At 39.3% G+C, this 14,127-nt stretch overlaps 3 protein-coding genes and 4 long non-coding RNA genes across 13 annotated transcripts; 5 read left to right on the top strand and 2 right to left on the bottom strand.

Moving 5' to 3' along the window:
• Positions 1-21: 21 nt before the first annotated feature.
• LOC124207684 (integrator complex subunit 9-like) lies at positions 22-2,823 on the top strand. The gene is made up of 11 exons (XM_046605253.1): positions 22-168; positions 238-432; positions 497-699; positions 760-961; positions 1,024-1,157; positions 1,225-1,337; positions 1,411-1,591; positions 1,660-2,099; positions 2,176-2,366; positions 2,431-2,598; positions 2,669-2,823. Exons 1-11 carry the CDS (start codon positions 160-162, stop codon positions 2,783-2,785), a joined length of 1,953 nt encoding a protein of 650 aa, XP_046461209.1. The 5' UTR covers positions 22-159; the 3' UTR covers positions 2,786-2,823.
• LOC124207686 lies at positions 839-1,542 on the bottom strand. The gene is made up of 2 exons (XR_006880085.1): positions 1,402-1,542; positions 839-1,323 (listed from the first exon to the last, which is right to left on the bottom strand). It is a non-coding gene; the product is annotated as an uncharacterized LOC124207686 (long non-coding RNA).
• A 280-nt stretch (positions 2,824-3,103) lies between the features above and the next one.
• LOC124207685 (mitochondrial fission regulator 2-like) lies at positions 3,104-5,718 on the top strand. 4 transcript variants are annotated; one of them, XM_046605255.1, is made up of 6 exons: positions 3,104-3,545; positions 3,610-3,827; positions 3,889-4,139; positions 4,217-4,559; positions 4,781-5,099; positions 5,174-5,718. In XM_046605255.1, the coding sequence occupies exons 1-6, from the start codon at positions 3,420-3,422 to the stop codon at positions 5,213-5,215; spliced, it is 1,299 nt and encodes a 432-aa protein (XP_046461211.1). In that variant the 5' UTR covers positions 3,104-3,419; the 3' UTR covers positions 5,216-5,718. The 4 variants fall into 4 exon arrangements, with proteins under 4 accessions (XP_046461211.1, XP_046461213.1, XP_046461212.1 ...); XM_046605257.1 differs by having other exon boundaries at positions 3,119-3,545; positions 4,217-4,547; XM_046605256.1 differs by having other exon boundaries at positions 3,127-3,545; positions 4,214-4,547.
• Positions 5,719-6,119: 401 nt separating this feature from the next.
• Positions 6,120-9,025, top strand: LOC124207548. 2 transcript variants are annotated; one of them, XR_006880033.1, is made up of 6 exons: positions 6,120-6,201; positions 6,761-6,842; positions 6,907-7,083; positions 7,207-7,375; positions 7,478-7,702; positions 8,862-9,025. It is a non-coding gene; the product is annotated as an uncharacterized LOC124207548 (long non-coding RNA). The 2 variants fall into 2 exon arrangements; XR_006880034.1 differs by having other exon boundaries at positions 6,130-6,197.
• A 109-nt stretch (positions 9,026-9,134) lies between these two features.
• LOC124207549 lies at positions 9,135-10,162 on the top strand. Its single transcript, XR_006880035.1, has 3 exons — positions 9,135-9,343; positions 9,409-9,536; positions 9,755-10,162. It is a non-coding gene; the product is annotated as an uncharacterized LOC124207549 (long non-coding RNA).
• Positions 10,163-10,843: 681 nt separating this feature from the next.
• LOC124207057 lies at positions 10,844-13,195 on the bottom strand. Its single transcript, XR_006879735.1, has 6 exons — positions 13,111-13,195; positions 12,761-12,986; positions 12,483-12,656; positions 12,264-12,397; positions 11,850-12,144; positions 10,844-11,030 (listed from the first exon to the last, which is right to left on the bottom strand). It is a non-coding gene; the product is annotated as an uncharacterized LOC124207057 (long non-coding RNA).
• Positions 12,929-14,018, top strand: LOC124207055. 3 transcript variants are annotated; one of them, XR_006879733.1, is made up of 6 exons: positions 12,929-13,039; positions 13,114-13,199; positions 13,266-13,358; positions 13,457-13,531; positions 13,592-13,663; positions 13,726-14,018. XR_006879733.1 is itself a non-coding variant. In XM_046604319.1 (5 exons), exons 2-5 carry the CDS (start codon positions 13,209-13,211, stop codon positions 13,876-13,878), a joined length of 315 nt encoding a protein of 104 aa, XP_046460275.1. In that variant the 5' UTR covers positions 12,929-13,039; positions 13,114-13,208; the 3' UTR covers positions 13,879-14,018. The 3 variants fall into 3 exon arrangements, 1 of the variants encoding a protein (XP_046460275.1); XR_006879732.1 differs by having other exon boundaries at positions 13,266-13,531; XM_046604319.1 differs by lacking the exon at positions 13,266-13,358 and having other exon boundaries at positions 13,114-13,223.
• Positions 14,019-14,127: the final 109 nt, after the last annotated feature.

Here is a 14,127-nt window from a genome sequence, read left to right as displayed (position 1 = left end):
AATGACAACGCTGCATTGGGTTTTCAAATGTTAGTCTGCTAGCAGCTCGTGTAGTAAGTACGAACCGGACAAACAAACAAGTCTGGATCTGTCTGTCATATACCGAGTTTGAAATAAAAATTCTTTCTTGTCACTTTTCAGATAAAACGCGCCCACAACATGAAAATCGTAAGCATTTTAATATTTTCCTTTCACCGAAATGGAGCGGTCTGATAAACACAGTTTCTGTTTACATAGTACAGTCTGGGCGCCAACCCAAATAAACCCTGCAACATCTTGAATTTCAAAGGCGTTTCGCTGATGCTCGATTGTGGGCTGGATATCAACTCGGCCCTTCATTTTCTACCTCTGCCTCTCGTTGCCAGCAAAAGGCTCTCAAATTTACCAAACTGGATCCCGAGAGACACACAGGATGCTGCACTTCTTGATGGAGTGAGTTAGATTTGATCTCTTCTCTATCTTCGTGTCATTTCAAATGTTCATTTATCCTGTATAGGAACTGAAAGAATGTGAAAATCGAGTGTTGGTGGATGGCCCAATAGAGATACTGCCCCCTCAGTCAGACATTTTTGACATCTCTGATGTGGATACCATCTTGCTATCGAATCATGCCTGCATGCTGGCCCTGCCATTCATCACTGAAGAAACTGGCTTTAAAGGGAGGGTATATGCAACTGAACCCACCTTGCAGATTGGAAGGTATGCAACCTGCAATTGTTGTCACACAATATTGAGACTATATTGTATTCTTTGTCGTAGGCTCTACATGGAAGAACTGGTCAACTACTTGGAAAGGACTCCCAAAAATCAGCGAGCAAACAGATGGAAGCAAGTACTCCAGTCTCTTCCTCCTCCTCTCAGTGGGGCTCTGAGACCAAATGATTGGAAGAAAGTCTATTCCACAAAAGCCATCAATGCAGCCCTGGCAAAAGTTCGCATGGTTGGCTTCAACGAAAAAATTGTACGTCCTTTTTCGGATTTTTAAAAAATTCTTATGAAACAATATTAACCGACAACTTTTAGGATATCTGTGGTGCTTTAACTGTGATGGCCGTCAGTTCTGGATATTCCCTTGGTAGTTGCAATTGGATCATTCATTCCGGCTATGAGAAGATTGCGTACGTGAGCGCTTCATCTACTCTCACGACCCACCCAAGGTTCTATAAGCTTAATTAGTGTTACTTTTTTAACAAATTAATTTTATACCATTTTTTCCATATACAGGCCGATGGATCAAGTTGCCCTTAGAAATGCCGATCTCTTGATCTTGACAGCGTTGACTCAGACCCCCGTGGCCAATCCAGATTCAATGTTGGGCGAATTCTGCATGGCAGTTGGTAATTCAAATAGTAAAATTCTATTAAATTACATTAGAAAAAAACTAACAATGTTTCCTTAAACCTTTTGCAGCATCCACGTTACGATCGGGCGGATCTTGCCTAGTCCCATGTCACCCTTCCGGCCTTCTTTACGATCTGTTCGAATGTCTCTCAGTTCATTTAGACAATATTGGTCTTAGTCAGATTCCGCTGTTTTTCTTCTCTCCCGTGGCCGAAACTTCCTTGGCTTATTCCAACATCTTCGCTGAATGGTTCGGCTTGTCACATTTATTATTTTTCCGAAAATGTTTAGTCAACTTATCATCCTCATTTCATATAGGTTATCTTCAGGCAAGCAGAGCAAAGTTTATCTCCCAGAAGAACCATTTCCTCACGCCCATCTCATCAAAAATGGTCGACTGAAACACTTCCCAAGCCTGCATGCCGAAGGATTCACCAACGAGTACAGACAGCCATGTGTCGTATTTTGCGGTCATCCTTCCCTTCGTTTTGGCAATGTAGTTCACTTCATAGAGTTATGGGGCAGTCATAGCAACCACAGTATCGTCTTCGTTGAACCCGATTTCCCTTACCTGGAAGCGCTGGCCCCCTATCAACCACTGACCATGAAAATCGTTCACTGTCCCATTGACACGAGTTTGAGCTTCACTCAAGCCAATAAACTGATACGCGATCTCAAGCCAGGAAACTTACTCGTTCCAGACGTTTACCTCCACCCGCCAGTGTCGGCTCCCTTAAGATCAGACTTGGTTATTCAGGGTAAGTCTTCGATCGATTCCTGTTGAACTGGATCTAGTTGGCCAGTCAGTTAACCTTATTCTTTCTTTTTTTTTAGAATTGGATCCACCAGCATTGGGTATGAAGTCCTACCAGGTGTTACAGTTACCAATTAAGAGGAAGCAGGAAAAAGTGCATCTTGATCCGGCCCTGGCCTCTCGTCTCGAACCCATCCAATTTAAAACGGGCCTTTCAGCTTCTACTCTGACTGGAAAATTGGATGCTCGTGACAATAAATTTACTCTGAAAGTGAGTCCTTTGTTCTCCTAACTTGTGACAGTGTCTCATAGCTTTTTACTATTTTCAAATCTAGGTATTAAACGAAGAGGAAGGAGGCACATTGTACAGTGCGTCGGAGAGAATGCTGCCTCGCCATCCTTGGGGCTCTGTTGACACAACTCAACTGTTGCATTTGCTCAGTCAACATGGTTTGCTAGATGCTCGGGTCGAAGACACTCCTCGAGGCGTCGTCATTCACTTGGTACTACCCCGTATATCATTTTGTCATTTCAAGAGTCGTAATAACTTGTCTTTCCAATTTTGTCTTTTAGCCAAGAGAGGACACTGTGATTCAACTGGAAGGTTCCAACACTCATGTTTACTGCCATGATGAAGCGCTACGGAGAACTTTGAGGGATATTTTGCTACAATGTCTACCTTGTTTGTGAACATCACCATAAATACATTCGAATTTTTCTCTTATAAACCCAAGCATAAAAATAAATAGCAGGATAAATAATTGTAGAAAGTGACGGTCGTGAAAGATGTATCGACGGTTTACCCGTGTGAACAAAGAAATTCTGACGAAAGAACTGGGTTAAATTTGGAGTGCATTGAGCTTAACGACGTCCCTAGAATTTTAATTTAAAAATACTAAAATTTGTAAAGGAATCACGCGGAATTCTATTCGGGAAATGACGTCTATAGATTATAATTTTTCTTTTTTAAAAATATTCCAAAGTTATCACGTTGTGAAATGGCAATGCTGCATTTTATATCGTCTGTTGCATTGTAATTTCTGTGAATTTCATTTGCATATCATTCAGTTTACTAGACTAACCCATATTACTAGGGACGACAGTAGTTGCTCTCGTCATCGAACTAATATTGACTTTGTTTTGAAGTATGTAGCCTCAATTTGAGGAGAATTGCTGAGTTAAATCTTCGCTCGCTTTGTTTTATCCCTAAGTTGAAACCCCCAAGTTGAAGCGTTTTTTTCTTTATTGTTGATTTCCTGGTCATATGGGTGACTTTCTTATTCGTTAAATTTCTTTCGATTGCCATATTAAAAAAGTCATAACAATGAATCAGTTAATGAGGACGGTAATCGATGTACTTCAGGAGCTTCGTATAGATTTACAAGATTTTGCGTGGCTCATTGCTCAGCAACTTAGAATTGATTCTGTGTTGGTAAATGCCTCAGACCAAGTAAGTGTTGAAGCAACCTTTCACTTTTATAGAAAAAAATATTTAATTTTTTTTTTGCCCGAAGGTACTTTACATATTTCATAAGGGAGATGCTGGAAATCAGAGGAGCTTAATACGAAAATTAGCTTGCAGGATTCCCATCAAACCGTCTCCTCGCATACACTTTACAATTGTGAACTCAGAATATTCATCTAGTTTAGAATGGGATGCACAATCCACAGTTGATGAAGGCTTAGCAGCCATTCCAACTTTAGACAACAATGGCAAAATTGACTTTTGGAAGTAAGTTATTAATCGTGCAGCATTTCAATATTGTTTTAAACTTACTTCTTATTTTATCCAGTAAAAAAATGAAACCCAAAGCATCATCATCCATTGCTGATTCGGAAATCATTCCATATGAAGACGATGTTCCTTCTGTTCGATCAGCATCTCCACCAAGTGTATGTGCCGATTCATTGTACAGCTCTCAAAGCACAATTGACACAGTGGCCATGACCAAAATTTCGGCTCTGGAGGATGAACTATCTCGTTTGAGAGAACAGATTGCGAAAATAGTTAACGTTGCGACAAATAATAAACCAGGAACGTCAGGTAATCTTTTTCGCTGATTTTCTTGCAGCACTTGCATAAATTTCTTCTTTTGTGTCCTGCACAAATATGTCTAGTAGACTATGGAAGCATGCCTGCTACTCCCATTCCACCGCCTCCGCCTTTCATGCCGCCTCCACCTCCACCACCGCCTGCCACCATGCTCTTTGGACCACCTCCTCCACCACCTCCAATGTCTACTGGACTTCTTCCTCCTCCACCTCCTCCTCTACCCATTAACGGAACTGCCAACGAAACACCTAACAGAAAACTATCTTTGGCTGAATCATTGCAAAATAAGAGCTTAAAAGCCACAGATCAAGTAGACCGAAAGTCACGAGCCATGTCAGTACCCTCCATGACAGATGTTTTAAAAGACATGGGCAAAGTTAAATTGAAGAAAGTGGACAGGTACGACTCAAAGTAAGATTGATTCATTTTACGATTTTCTTTTTCTTGTATTAAATTATGTATGTTACAAAATGACTTTATATGTAGTCTGCCATGGGATTGGTGAACGTAAGTCCTTTGCTTTTCTTACTGGGCTCCGTGTAAAATAGCTTCTTATCGTGTTTGAAATTTTCAGAAGCGAAGAGAAATGTTTTTGCTGGTCTTTGCTTAATGAATTCAATCTTTTCTTCAAGGTCGGTGAATGCAACTCCTGTAAAAGGAAGGAACAGGCCAGATAAAGACGACATTGACCCTTCAACGATGATAGCTCTTGCATTGCGGAAACGTTTTGCACAAATGAATCAAATAAGTGATTCCCCAGAACGCGAAAGTCGTGAAGATCGTGAAGATTCCTTCTCGGAGTCTACTGAATATCTATTTAATTCGCCCGTTGCACCGAAGCCAACGAATTCGAAACCTAAACCTGCTCCACCCAGTCCGAGAAAGCTCTTTGTCTATACTCGTCCGGAAGCAGTTTGTGCCGACAAAGAAAACGGAACTATTCAGCAGCCTGTAAATTTTTGAAATTGTTTCCACTGTTGTTAAAAGAGTTACCTCTTTAAATAGTTATTTTCTCTTTTGTTTAGTTTGGCCAGCATCTGCTTAGAAAAACTGGACAGAGGAGTTGATGACTGCGATTGGGCGAATCTCTATTAGTGTATCCGAATCTTTGCGTTTATTTCAACCAAGTTATAATTTCGAAAACTAAATATGCCTCTTTTCTAAAAGAACTTTCTGATGCTTTTTTGGATCTGGGGGTAATAATGAGTATCCAGTTGATTTACATCTTGGGACAGCAGCTGGGGTCTAGTCTGTCTGGAGTGCGGTCATTCGCTTTTGTCTGTCATCATCTTCCTATAAAGGGTATAACGTTTAAAATCTTTTCTTTCTTTTTTCACAGTGTGGACTCGTGTTAAAAAAAAATAAAAAATTGACCAATATTTGACTATTTGGCCTGGAATATGTTAAGATGTTGGTGGATATCCTGTTTGTTTTGAGCCAATTTGTAATGTCTGAGTTTTTAGACAACTGTACTAAGAAAAAACACCTCCCATTTTTCACTTTTATGCTTACTGATTATTCCTACTGTGTAATTACCAAGATGAAAACTTATATTGCCGATTGAAAAGTATCACTCAATTGTTCTTTTTTTCTTTAGTGTCGAGGCGAATGTGAATCGAAATTATTTTTAACGTAGCTTAAAACGGTGACAAACATCTCGGTTCATACCTTCATAGCACAGCGTATGCGAGTTCCAAGCGAGTTCCTTACAGAGCAACAGTTTATGCTGTAAACTTGTAAAGAATCATGAGGTAAATCCGGTAAATCTGTAAAAATATTTGACTGGTATGGTAATTGTATTTAAATAAGGTTAATTGAAAGAAATAATAAATAAATTTAAATTTAAGCGCTTATTAATTTTGTGTTTTGATTATTGATTTTGATTAAATCTTGTTTTGGTCGTTGAAAATTTGTCCGTCAGATGGCTCTCATAAAATGAGCAAAAGCAAAGAGTCAAAGACAGCAGTAGGATTTTTTTTGTTCAATAATTGTAAGCACGGTCTAACAGTAACAGGATAGTTAATAGGATAGACCTGTTAGACCGTGATTGTAAGTAAGCATGATTTCGTTTAGATCTTTGCTTGTTATTGTTGTTGGTTATTTTTATTATTCTCGATGAGCTAGAGCAGGAATTGTTCACAATGCTGTCTCGTCGAGATGGCTATAGTTTTTAGCTGTCAGATACATAACATCAGTTTCTGTTACTTTCAGATACAGACATGGAAAGGGTGGAAGATAGCATGGAGGATAATCAGACATGACAGTGAAGGAAGTAAAAATTGAACCCAGGGCCTTTTTAATCAACACATAGTTAGTTACCTTAAACCAACAAATTTTAAGCTTATGTTTTGATTCATGGGTATTGAAACCCTAGAACTCACTGAAGGGTGTCATTGGTGTCTTATTTGATGGGAACTCCATTGTTAATGAACTATAATTGGTCTATCATATACTTCAGAAAATAACTAACCTCTATTCTATTTTAAAGCTTTAAGCTGGGTTAAGTAAACATTAAGCTATGATGACATAAGTGTCATGTGGTGTAGAGGTTGGGTGAGAATGGGATGTGTTAAATAACCATTTGGTATTCATTTTGCTATTGGTTTTTGTAGACCCATCCCCAGCAAAGTCTACCTGCAGGAGGAAAGGTCAGTTTGCATTTCCTTCACTATCGAAGGTCACGTAGATCATTAGGTAAAACGTGTCATAAATTGTGTAGAGGTTGGGTGAGAAAGGGACGTGTTTCATAATTATGAAGCAGGTACGACAGCCGCAAGGCTTAAGAGGTGGAGGGATGAAACAAAATCGTATAAAAGGAGAAAGAAAACGCGATTGGAATCAGTCGAGTGAGCATCTCCGACACGGCAACAAATGCTGCAGCGCACTATTTGCCACCAACTGCCTTCTTCATCGTGTTACCAGTTCGCAATCATGGGTAAATATTCTCCTTTTTGTTTTGTTTTTTACTTAGTGTTGTATTATTGCTACTTTTGACTTTTTTAATGTCTTTAATTACGGAATATCTTTGTTTAAATTTCTGATTGTCTATTTAACTAAGGCGTCGTGCTGCTGTTGGGTGTTGTACCATTGATGGCTGGTTTATTTTCTCCTGGCGAGATATCGGGTCCCTTCATAAAGCAACAACGAAGAAATCAGGCGAATGATCATAGTCTCAGACACGGCAACAACTGCTTTCTTTGTCGTGTTAAAACAATTCGCAATCATAGGTAAATATTAATATTTATTTCGAGTCAATTCTTCCTCGTTTTTTGTTGTTGATATGACCAGATATAACTGAAAATTAATTTTCAAATTTATTTAATTCTCAGTTAACTAAGATGTCGTGCTGCTGTTGGGTGTTCTATCTTTGTTGGCTGGGACCACCACTGGTGTACCGGTGTTTCCTGGGTATGGTGGATACCAAACCGCAACGCCGCCACCTTCCTAAACAACATTACCACAACATGCGCAGCAACCGTGTACTACACCATCAAGGTTCCAGAGTATTACACCAAAACTTCTTATGTTCCGAGCTACTACACCCAAGCCACGAAGTCTTTAATTACGGAATATCTTTGTTTAAATTTCTGATTGTCTATTTAACTAAGGCGTCGTGCTGCTGTTGGGTGTTGTACCATTGATGGCTGGTTTATTTTCTCCTGGCGAGATATCGGGTCCCTTCATAAAGCAACAACGAAGAAATCAGGCGAATGATCATAGTCTCAGACACGGCAACAACTGCTTTCTTTGTCGTGTTAAAACAATTCGCAATCATAGGTAAATATTAATATTTATTTCGAGTCAATTCTTCCTCGTTTTTTGTTGTTGATATGACCAGATATAACTGAAAATTAATTTTCAAATTTATTTAATTCTCAGTTAACTAAGATGTCGTGCTGCTGTTGGGTGTTCTATCTTTGTTGGCTGGGACCACCACTGGTGTACCGGTGTTTCCTGGGTATGGTGGATACCAAACCGCAACGCCGCCACCTTCCTAAACAACATTACCACAACATGCGCAGCAACCGTGTACTACACCATCAAGGTTCCAGAGTATTACACCAAAACTTCTTATGTTCCGAGCTACTACACCCAAGCCACGAAGTCTTTAATTACGGAATATCTTTGTTTAAATTTCTGATTGTCTATTTAACTAAGGCGTCGTGCTGCTGTTGGGTGTTGTACCATTGATGGCTGGTTTATTTTCTCCTGGCGAGATATCGGGTCCCTTCATAAAGCAACAACGAAGAAATCAGGCGAATGATCATAGTCTCAGACACGGCAACAACTGCTTTCTTTGTCGTGTTAAAACAATTCGCAATCATAGGTAAATATTAATATTTATTTCGAGTCAATTCTTCCTCGTTTTTTGTTGTTGATATGACCAGATATAACTGAAAATTAATTTTCAAATTTATTTAATTCTCAGTTAACTAAGATGTCGTGCTGCTGTTGGGTGTTCTATCTTTGTTGGCTGGGACCACCACTGGTGTACCGGTGTTTCCTGGGTATGGTGGATACCAAACCGCAACGCCGCCACCTTCCTAAACAACGTTACCACAACATGCGCAGCAACCGTGTACTACACCATCAAGGTTCCAGAGTATTACACCAAAACTTCTTATGTTCCGAGCTACTACACCCAAGCCACGAAGTATAATTCTCATGTCATTAATTACTGAATATTTTTATTTAAATCTATTTATTGTCTAGTTAACTAAGGCGTCGTAGTGCTGTTGGGTGTTGTACCGTTGATGGCTGGTTACTGTGCCCCTGGCGAGATATAGGGTCCCTTCATAAAGCAACAACGAAGAAATGAATCGGGTGATCATCTCCGACACGGCAACAACTGCTTTCTTTGTCGTTTTAAAACAATTCGCATTAGGTAAATATTAATTTATATTTCGAGTCAATTCTTCCTCGTTTTTTGTTGTTGATATGACCGGATATAACTGAAAATTAATTTCAATTATATTAAATTCTTAGTTAACTAAGATGTCGTGCTGCCGTTGGGTGTTGTATCTTTGTTGGCTGGGACGACCACTGGCGTACCGATGTCTCCTCTCTCCTGGGTACAAAACCGCAACGCTGCCGCCTTACTATACAACACCATACGACGCGACCAGTTACTACACCGAGGCTCCCAAGTACTACACCACCACGGCACCGGAGTACTGCACAACTACATTTCATGGGTAAATATTCGGTTACATGTAGTTTAAGTATGCTAATTATTTAACATCCAATTTCATTATTCTAGTCGTATAATAGGAGAGAAAAGGCGAAAGAAATCGGTCGAGTGGTCATCTCCGACACGACAACAGGAACTGCAGTGCAGTATTTGTCACCAACTGCGTTCTTCGTCGCATTATTAGTTTTCAATCATGGGTAAACGTTTCCAGTCATTATTGCATATTATAATGTTTAAATTTATTAACTGTCTTGTAATTTATTAACCATGTCGTCGTGCTGCTGTTGGATGTCGTGTCGTTGATGGCTGGGTCGACCACTGGTGTACCGATGTCTCGTGGGTATGGTGGATACCAAACCGCAACGCCGCCGTCTTACTACTCAACAACAACATACGCACAACCACTATTCACCAGAGTATCCCCACAACTTGTGATGCCCCGAACTACTACACCGAAGCCCTAAAATATAACTCTGCCCAGAGTTACACCACGAAGGGAGCGGAGTACTACACCACGAAGGGAGCGGAGTACTACACCACGAAGGGAGCGGAGTACTACACCACGAAGGGAGCGGAGTACTACACCACGAAGGGAGCGGAGTACTACACCATCACGTATGCTGCCCCAGCCTTTTACACCGTGGCTCCCAAGTACTACACCACTAACTACGCTTCCGAAATTTGTTCCTTGGAGGTTCCTAAATGCTAGAGCCGAAATTTCCATTTGATTTGATTTATATTTGTCGATTGTCTTCATGGTCATTGGTCACTGGGAATTAATTGTTGATCTTAAATGGGAAAATAAAAATTCTAATGCTGGTAATTCTTTTGTAAGACTTTTGGTAGTAACATCAAGCCTGTCATCATTTCGACAGGTGTGTATTGGTGATGGACTTCTTTGAGGCCAGTATCCTGCACTGTAATATGTATTTTTCATATTTTAGAGATGACTACTGCCTTAGTCGGTCTGCATACGGATGTATTCTTGTGTTTCTACGGTTTTGCAAGGGTCGAAAGAAATTTGTAACCGATGATTTTGGTAAGTTTTATAAATAAAAGTCACTTTTATAAATGAAAGACTTTGCAGTTGAGATGAATATATTGAAACAATTTCTAAACACTTAGTATAAATTAAGAAACAAAAAACTGATAAAAAGAATTGTATTTTATTGTCCCACCTCCACCCACAATTCCACCACATTTTACAGTCACATATATACATACATACACTTAAGTTAACCCGTTGGCTGCCACGCCATACAACCCGTGGGTTGTACTCTCTACTACTCTACGCGCCACGTCAGAAGGATCCATGACCAAGTGGGACTTGCCATTGCTGACAAGTCCGGGCTGACAAAGGGGGGTGCATGGTGCATTGCCTTATAACAGGCGCCTTGCGGCAAGTTTTGGGCTTGGCGACTTTCCGACCCCGCGGCTTGTAAACCACGAGACCGAACAGCGCGGCCCGTGCAGGGGAGAACAAAGGCGTGGCAGTCAACGGGTTAACTAACACTTAACACAAACGACATAATACCAACAATACGATGATCCACGTTGATGACGAGTCTCGGTGTCGGTCGCGATTCGACCGAGTTTCGTTCGCACCAGGAGCAGGGGCAACATCTGACGGAGACCGGTGACGACTGTTAAAGATGAGAAAATCCATCTTCTCGACGTCTCCTCTGCATTACCTGAATAAAGACATAACAATTCTTATTAAGTGACATGCCAATAAAAGTTACATAATAGTCACATAATACATATAGATATATTGATCTAGTTTTTTTGCTCAAAACTTCAAAGGCGCGCTTTAAATTGCTTAAAATCTACCTAACAATATTGAGAACTGTACACATAACAAAGCTCACTTGCTAGTCTTTAAAAAAAATTCCGGAAGTATACCGGAAGTAACCACAGCGCCTCAACCATTGAGCTGTCGTCAAATTAAACCACATATTCGTGATCTCCATGAAATTTGGGGTCGATTTGATGTGATTTAAACGAAATCCAAAATTTGGCCAAAATCGAGAATTTTCCTGAACTATAGTTCAGGAAAATTTTCAAAACCGGAAGTACGAAAACGTACAAAACGAAACATGAACTTTACCACAAATTTGACGAGGATCACGAATATGTGGTTCTTTTGTACGTCAAATGAATATTTACTGAACTACTGACAAAAATGTGAAAACCGGAAGTAGAAAAAAAAAGCAATTATCGAAAATTTAACAAGTGAGCTTTGTTGCTGGAATAGTAATCGTCAGTTATCACTAAATATTTCAACAAAATAACAGCCAATAAATGTTAAAAGAGATGCGCAAAGTAACTGAAACTGACTGTTTTGACAGCTGAAAATTATCGAAAAGCCATCTTGCGTTAGAAAAAAAAACGTCTAATAATACTTTGCGCGCAAGAAGGGCCTGATTTTGGAATTACTACACAGACATAGAGTGAAACACAAGTAGATCACTAGTAGATAATCTAAGAAAATAAGTCAAATTGTCGGGTACCTGGGCATAATTCCGTGGAGAGTGACAGGCGGACGGAAGCGACTGGTCTAACTCGTCAGTGAAGTGCGACAAATTGTTTAGCAGCATAATAAGCAGAAAAGCTAGATGGGTGGGGATAGCGAAGATAAGGATGGAGCAGAGAGTTGGTAGAAATCCCTCTTCTGTAATGGACAAAGGCCAGCATCAAGGACCACACAATTCCAATAAAGGAACTGCGTTGTAGATTGACATCGGCGGCTTGAATAGATTGACTCGCGAAATCCAATGGATCCAATGGCATAGCACACAACCATTCCTAAAGCAAAGAACAGAAAAAGGTTTTAACATTGCAGTGAGGCCCATAAATACCCATGACCAAGGTGGAATCCAAAGTTAATTACATGATAAATCGAGAACATAGAAGCACACCTTTACCTCAATCTGTTGTAGGCTCGTTTCTTGTAGCTATAAAGTGGGAGATGCAGGCAATGGCAGCAATACAATTTCATGACGCAACAACCCCACCAAAAGTGTTCAAAGGTGTAAACATCTTTCAGGCCAGAAGGAACCTGTAAAACAAATGGGTGTGAATTTTGAGATTATTTTATTGCATCGATGGATGATGAGGTATTAAAATCGGAAGATTATGCTTACCTGTAATTGTACATCCAATGCCACAACTTTTGGGCAAAATAGCTCAAAGTTTTGTCTAAGATGTGAGAGGATGATGCAGATGAAGCTGGGGGTGTGAGTTACAGAAGTGTTGAGCAATTTGTTCTTAAAATGGGGTCCAAATTAAATCTGATGACTAGACGGCAGATACATTTTCTAGAATTCCAAGTACAGTACACAATTAGTCAATTGGTCAAGTACACAGTGAGTGATAGAAAATTTTCGCTACTATGTAGTTAGAATAATCACAATAAGCTTACATGTAGTTAATTCGTTGATTTTGGGCAGTAAAACATGAAAGTTCGAAAACAGAAGATGACAAAACTCTTCACACATTTCGCCATTTTAAAAACAATACCAACACCATCTAGCGGTACACTGGACAATTGTCTGAATTGTTAAAAATAACCGCTAGATGATGCCAGTGCTTCATGCACACGAGACGATTCACGATTGTCCCAACATGGTCCCAAGCTCAAGTAAAAACTAGAAAAGAATTCGAAAAGTGAAATCAATATCATATCAGCATAAGTTAACATGTATGGTTTTGAAACTGAAAAACTAAGTTGAGTTGGTAGTATGTTAACTTAATTTTTTCATCCATATTTACCAGTCCATTTGTCATCATTTGCAACGTAATGAAGACCATTTTGTTGAAGCTGGACAAAAATTCTAAGTTCTGTCATCAATCCTGCAGCTGTACTAAAAATGGAATCAAAAATTGTAATATCACAATCTTACAAATTTTCTGTTCTTATCTTTCAGGTGCATGTTTTGTAAATGGTGAATCTCAAATGAATCCAAGAACTTTGAGTCGTCATTTTACTTAATTGACTTTCTTTTCAAATTTTAAAAATGGTTTGAACACGCTCCAGCTTGAACACGTCATCTAAATAACATTTTCTACATCTACAATTCATTGTGTTTGTCTTGAGGTCTTTGTTTGATTTTTCTAGGTGATAAATGAAGGGTACTTACCTGAGCAGCTGAGCTCTGCCTTTCTGTGGTTCCTTTCAATTGATTCATTTGAGGTATTGCTTGCTGTCACTAAAAATCTTGTTTTAAAATTGACATGTAAATAATCTTTTAAGTTTAATCCCTCGCCGCTGTTCCAGACCTTATCCACTAGTGGAATATGCCGAGAGATGTTGAACTTATTCCAGGTATCTTAACATTATTATTTTTTTTTACTGCATATTTAGTTAGTCATATTATTTCATATCAGGTTATCCCTTCGCCATTGTGCTACAATTTGAAGAAGTTGACTGTTTCACAAGAGCTTTTGCTTTCAATTAATATCTATAAATTGTGTAAATGTGATAACTTACAAGTGCATATCTGGGCTCCTTTCTTTTATGTGCCCCGTTTCCCTAACTAAATAATATCCAATGCCCGCCGGTAGTCACTCACCCGCTGTGAAACCAGAAGGATGAGGAGGGCTTTGTTTTGAATTTCATCACTTATTTACGCGTCGAAATTTCTTAACGTTCATTGAACAAATATGCGCATTTTAATTTATCTAACCAAATAACCTTATCTACCTTTCGCTCATTTAAAAGCATATACGCGCAAAATCAAGAAATTTTTGAAACGCATTCTAGTAACATACAATTAAATGCTTCATACG

Source organism: Daphnia pulex, chromosome 11 (assembly GCF_021134715.1).
Source record: "Daphnia pulex isolate KAP4 chromosome 11, ASM2113471v1".
In the NCBI taxonomy this organism is placed as follows: Eukaryota; Metazoa; Arthropoda; class Branchiopoda; order Diplostraca; family Daphniidae; genus Daphnia; species Daphnia pulex.
The sequence above is the reverse complement of the archived record's forward strand: the minus strand, read 5'-3'. Positions and strand labels throughout refer to the sequence as shown.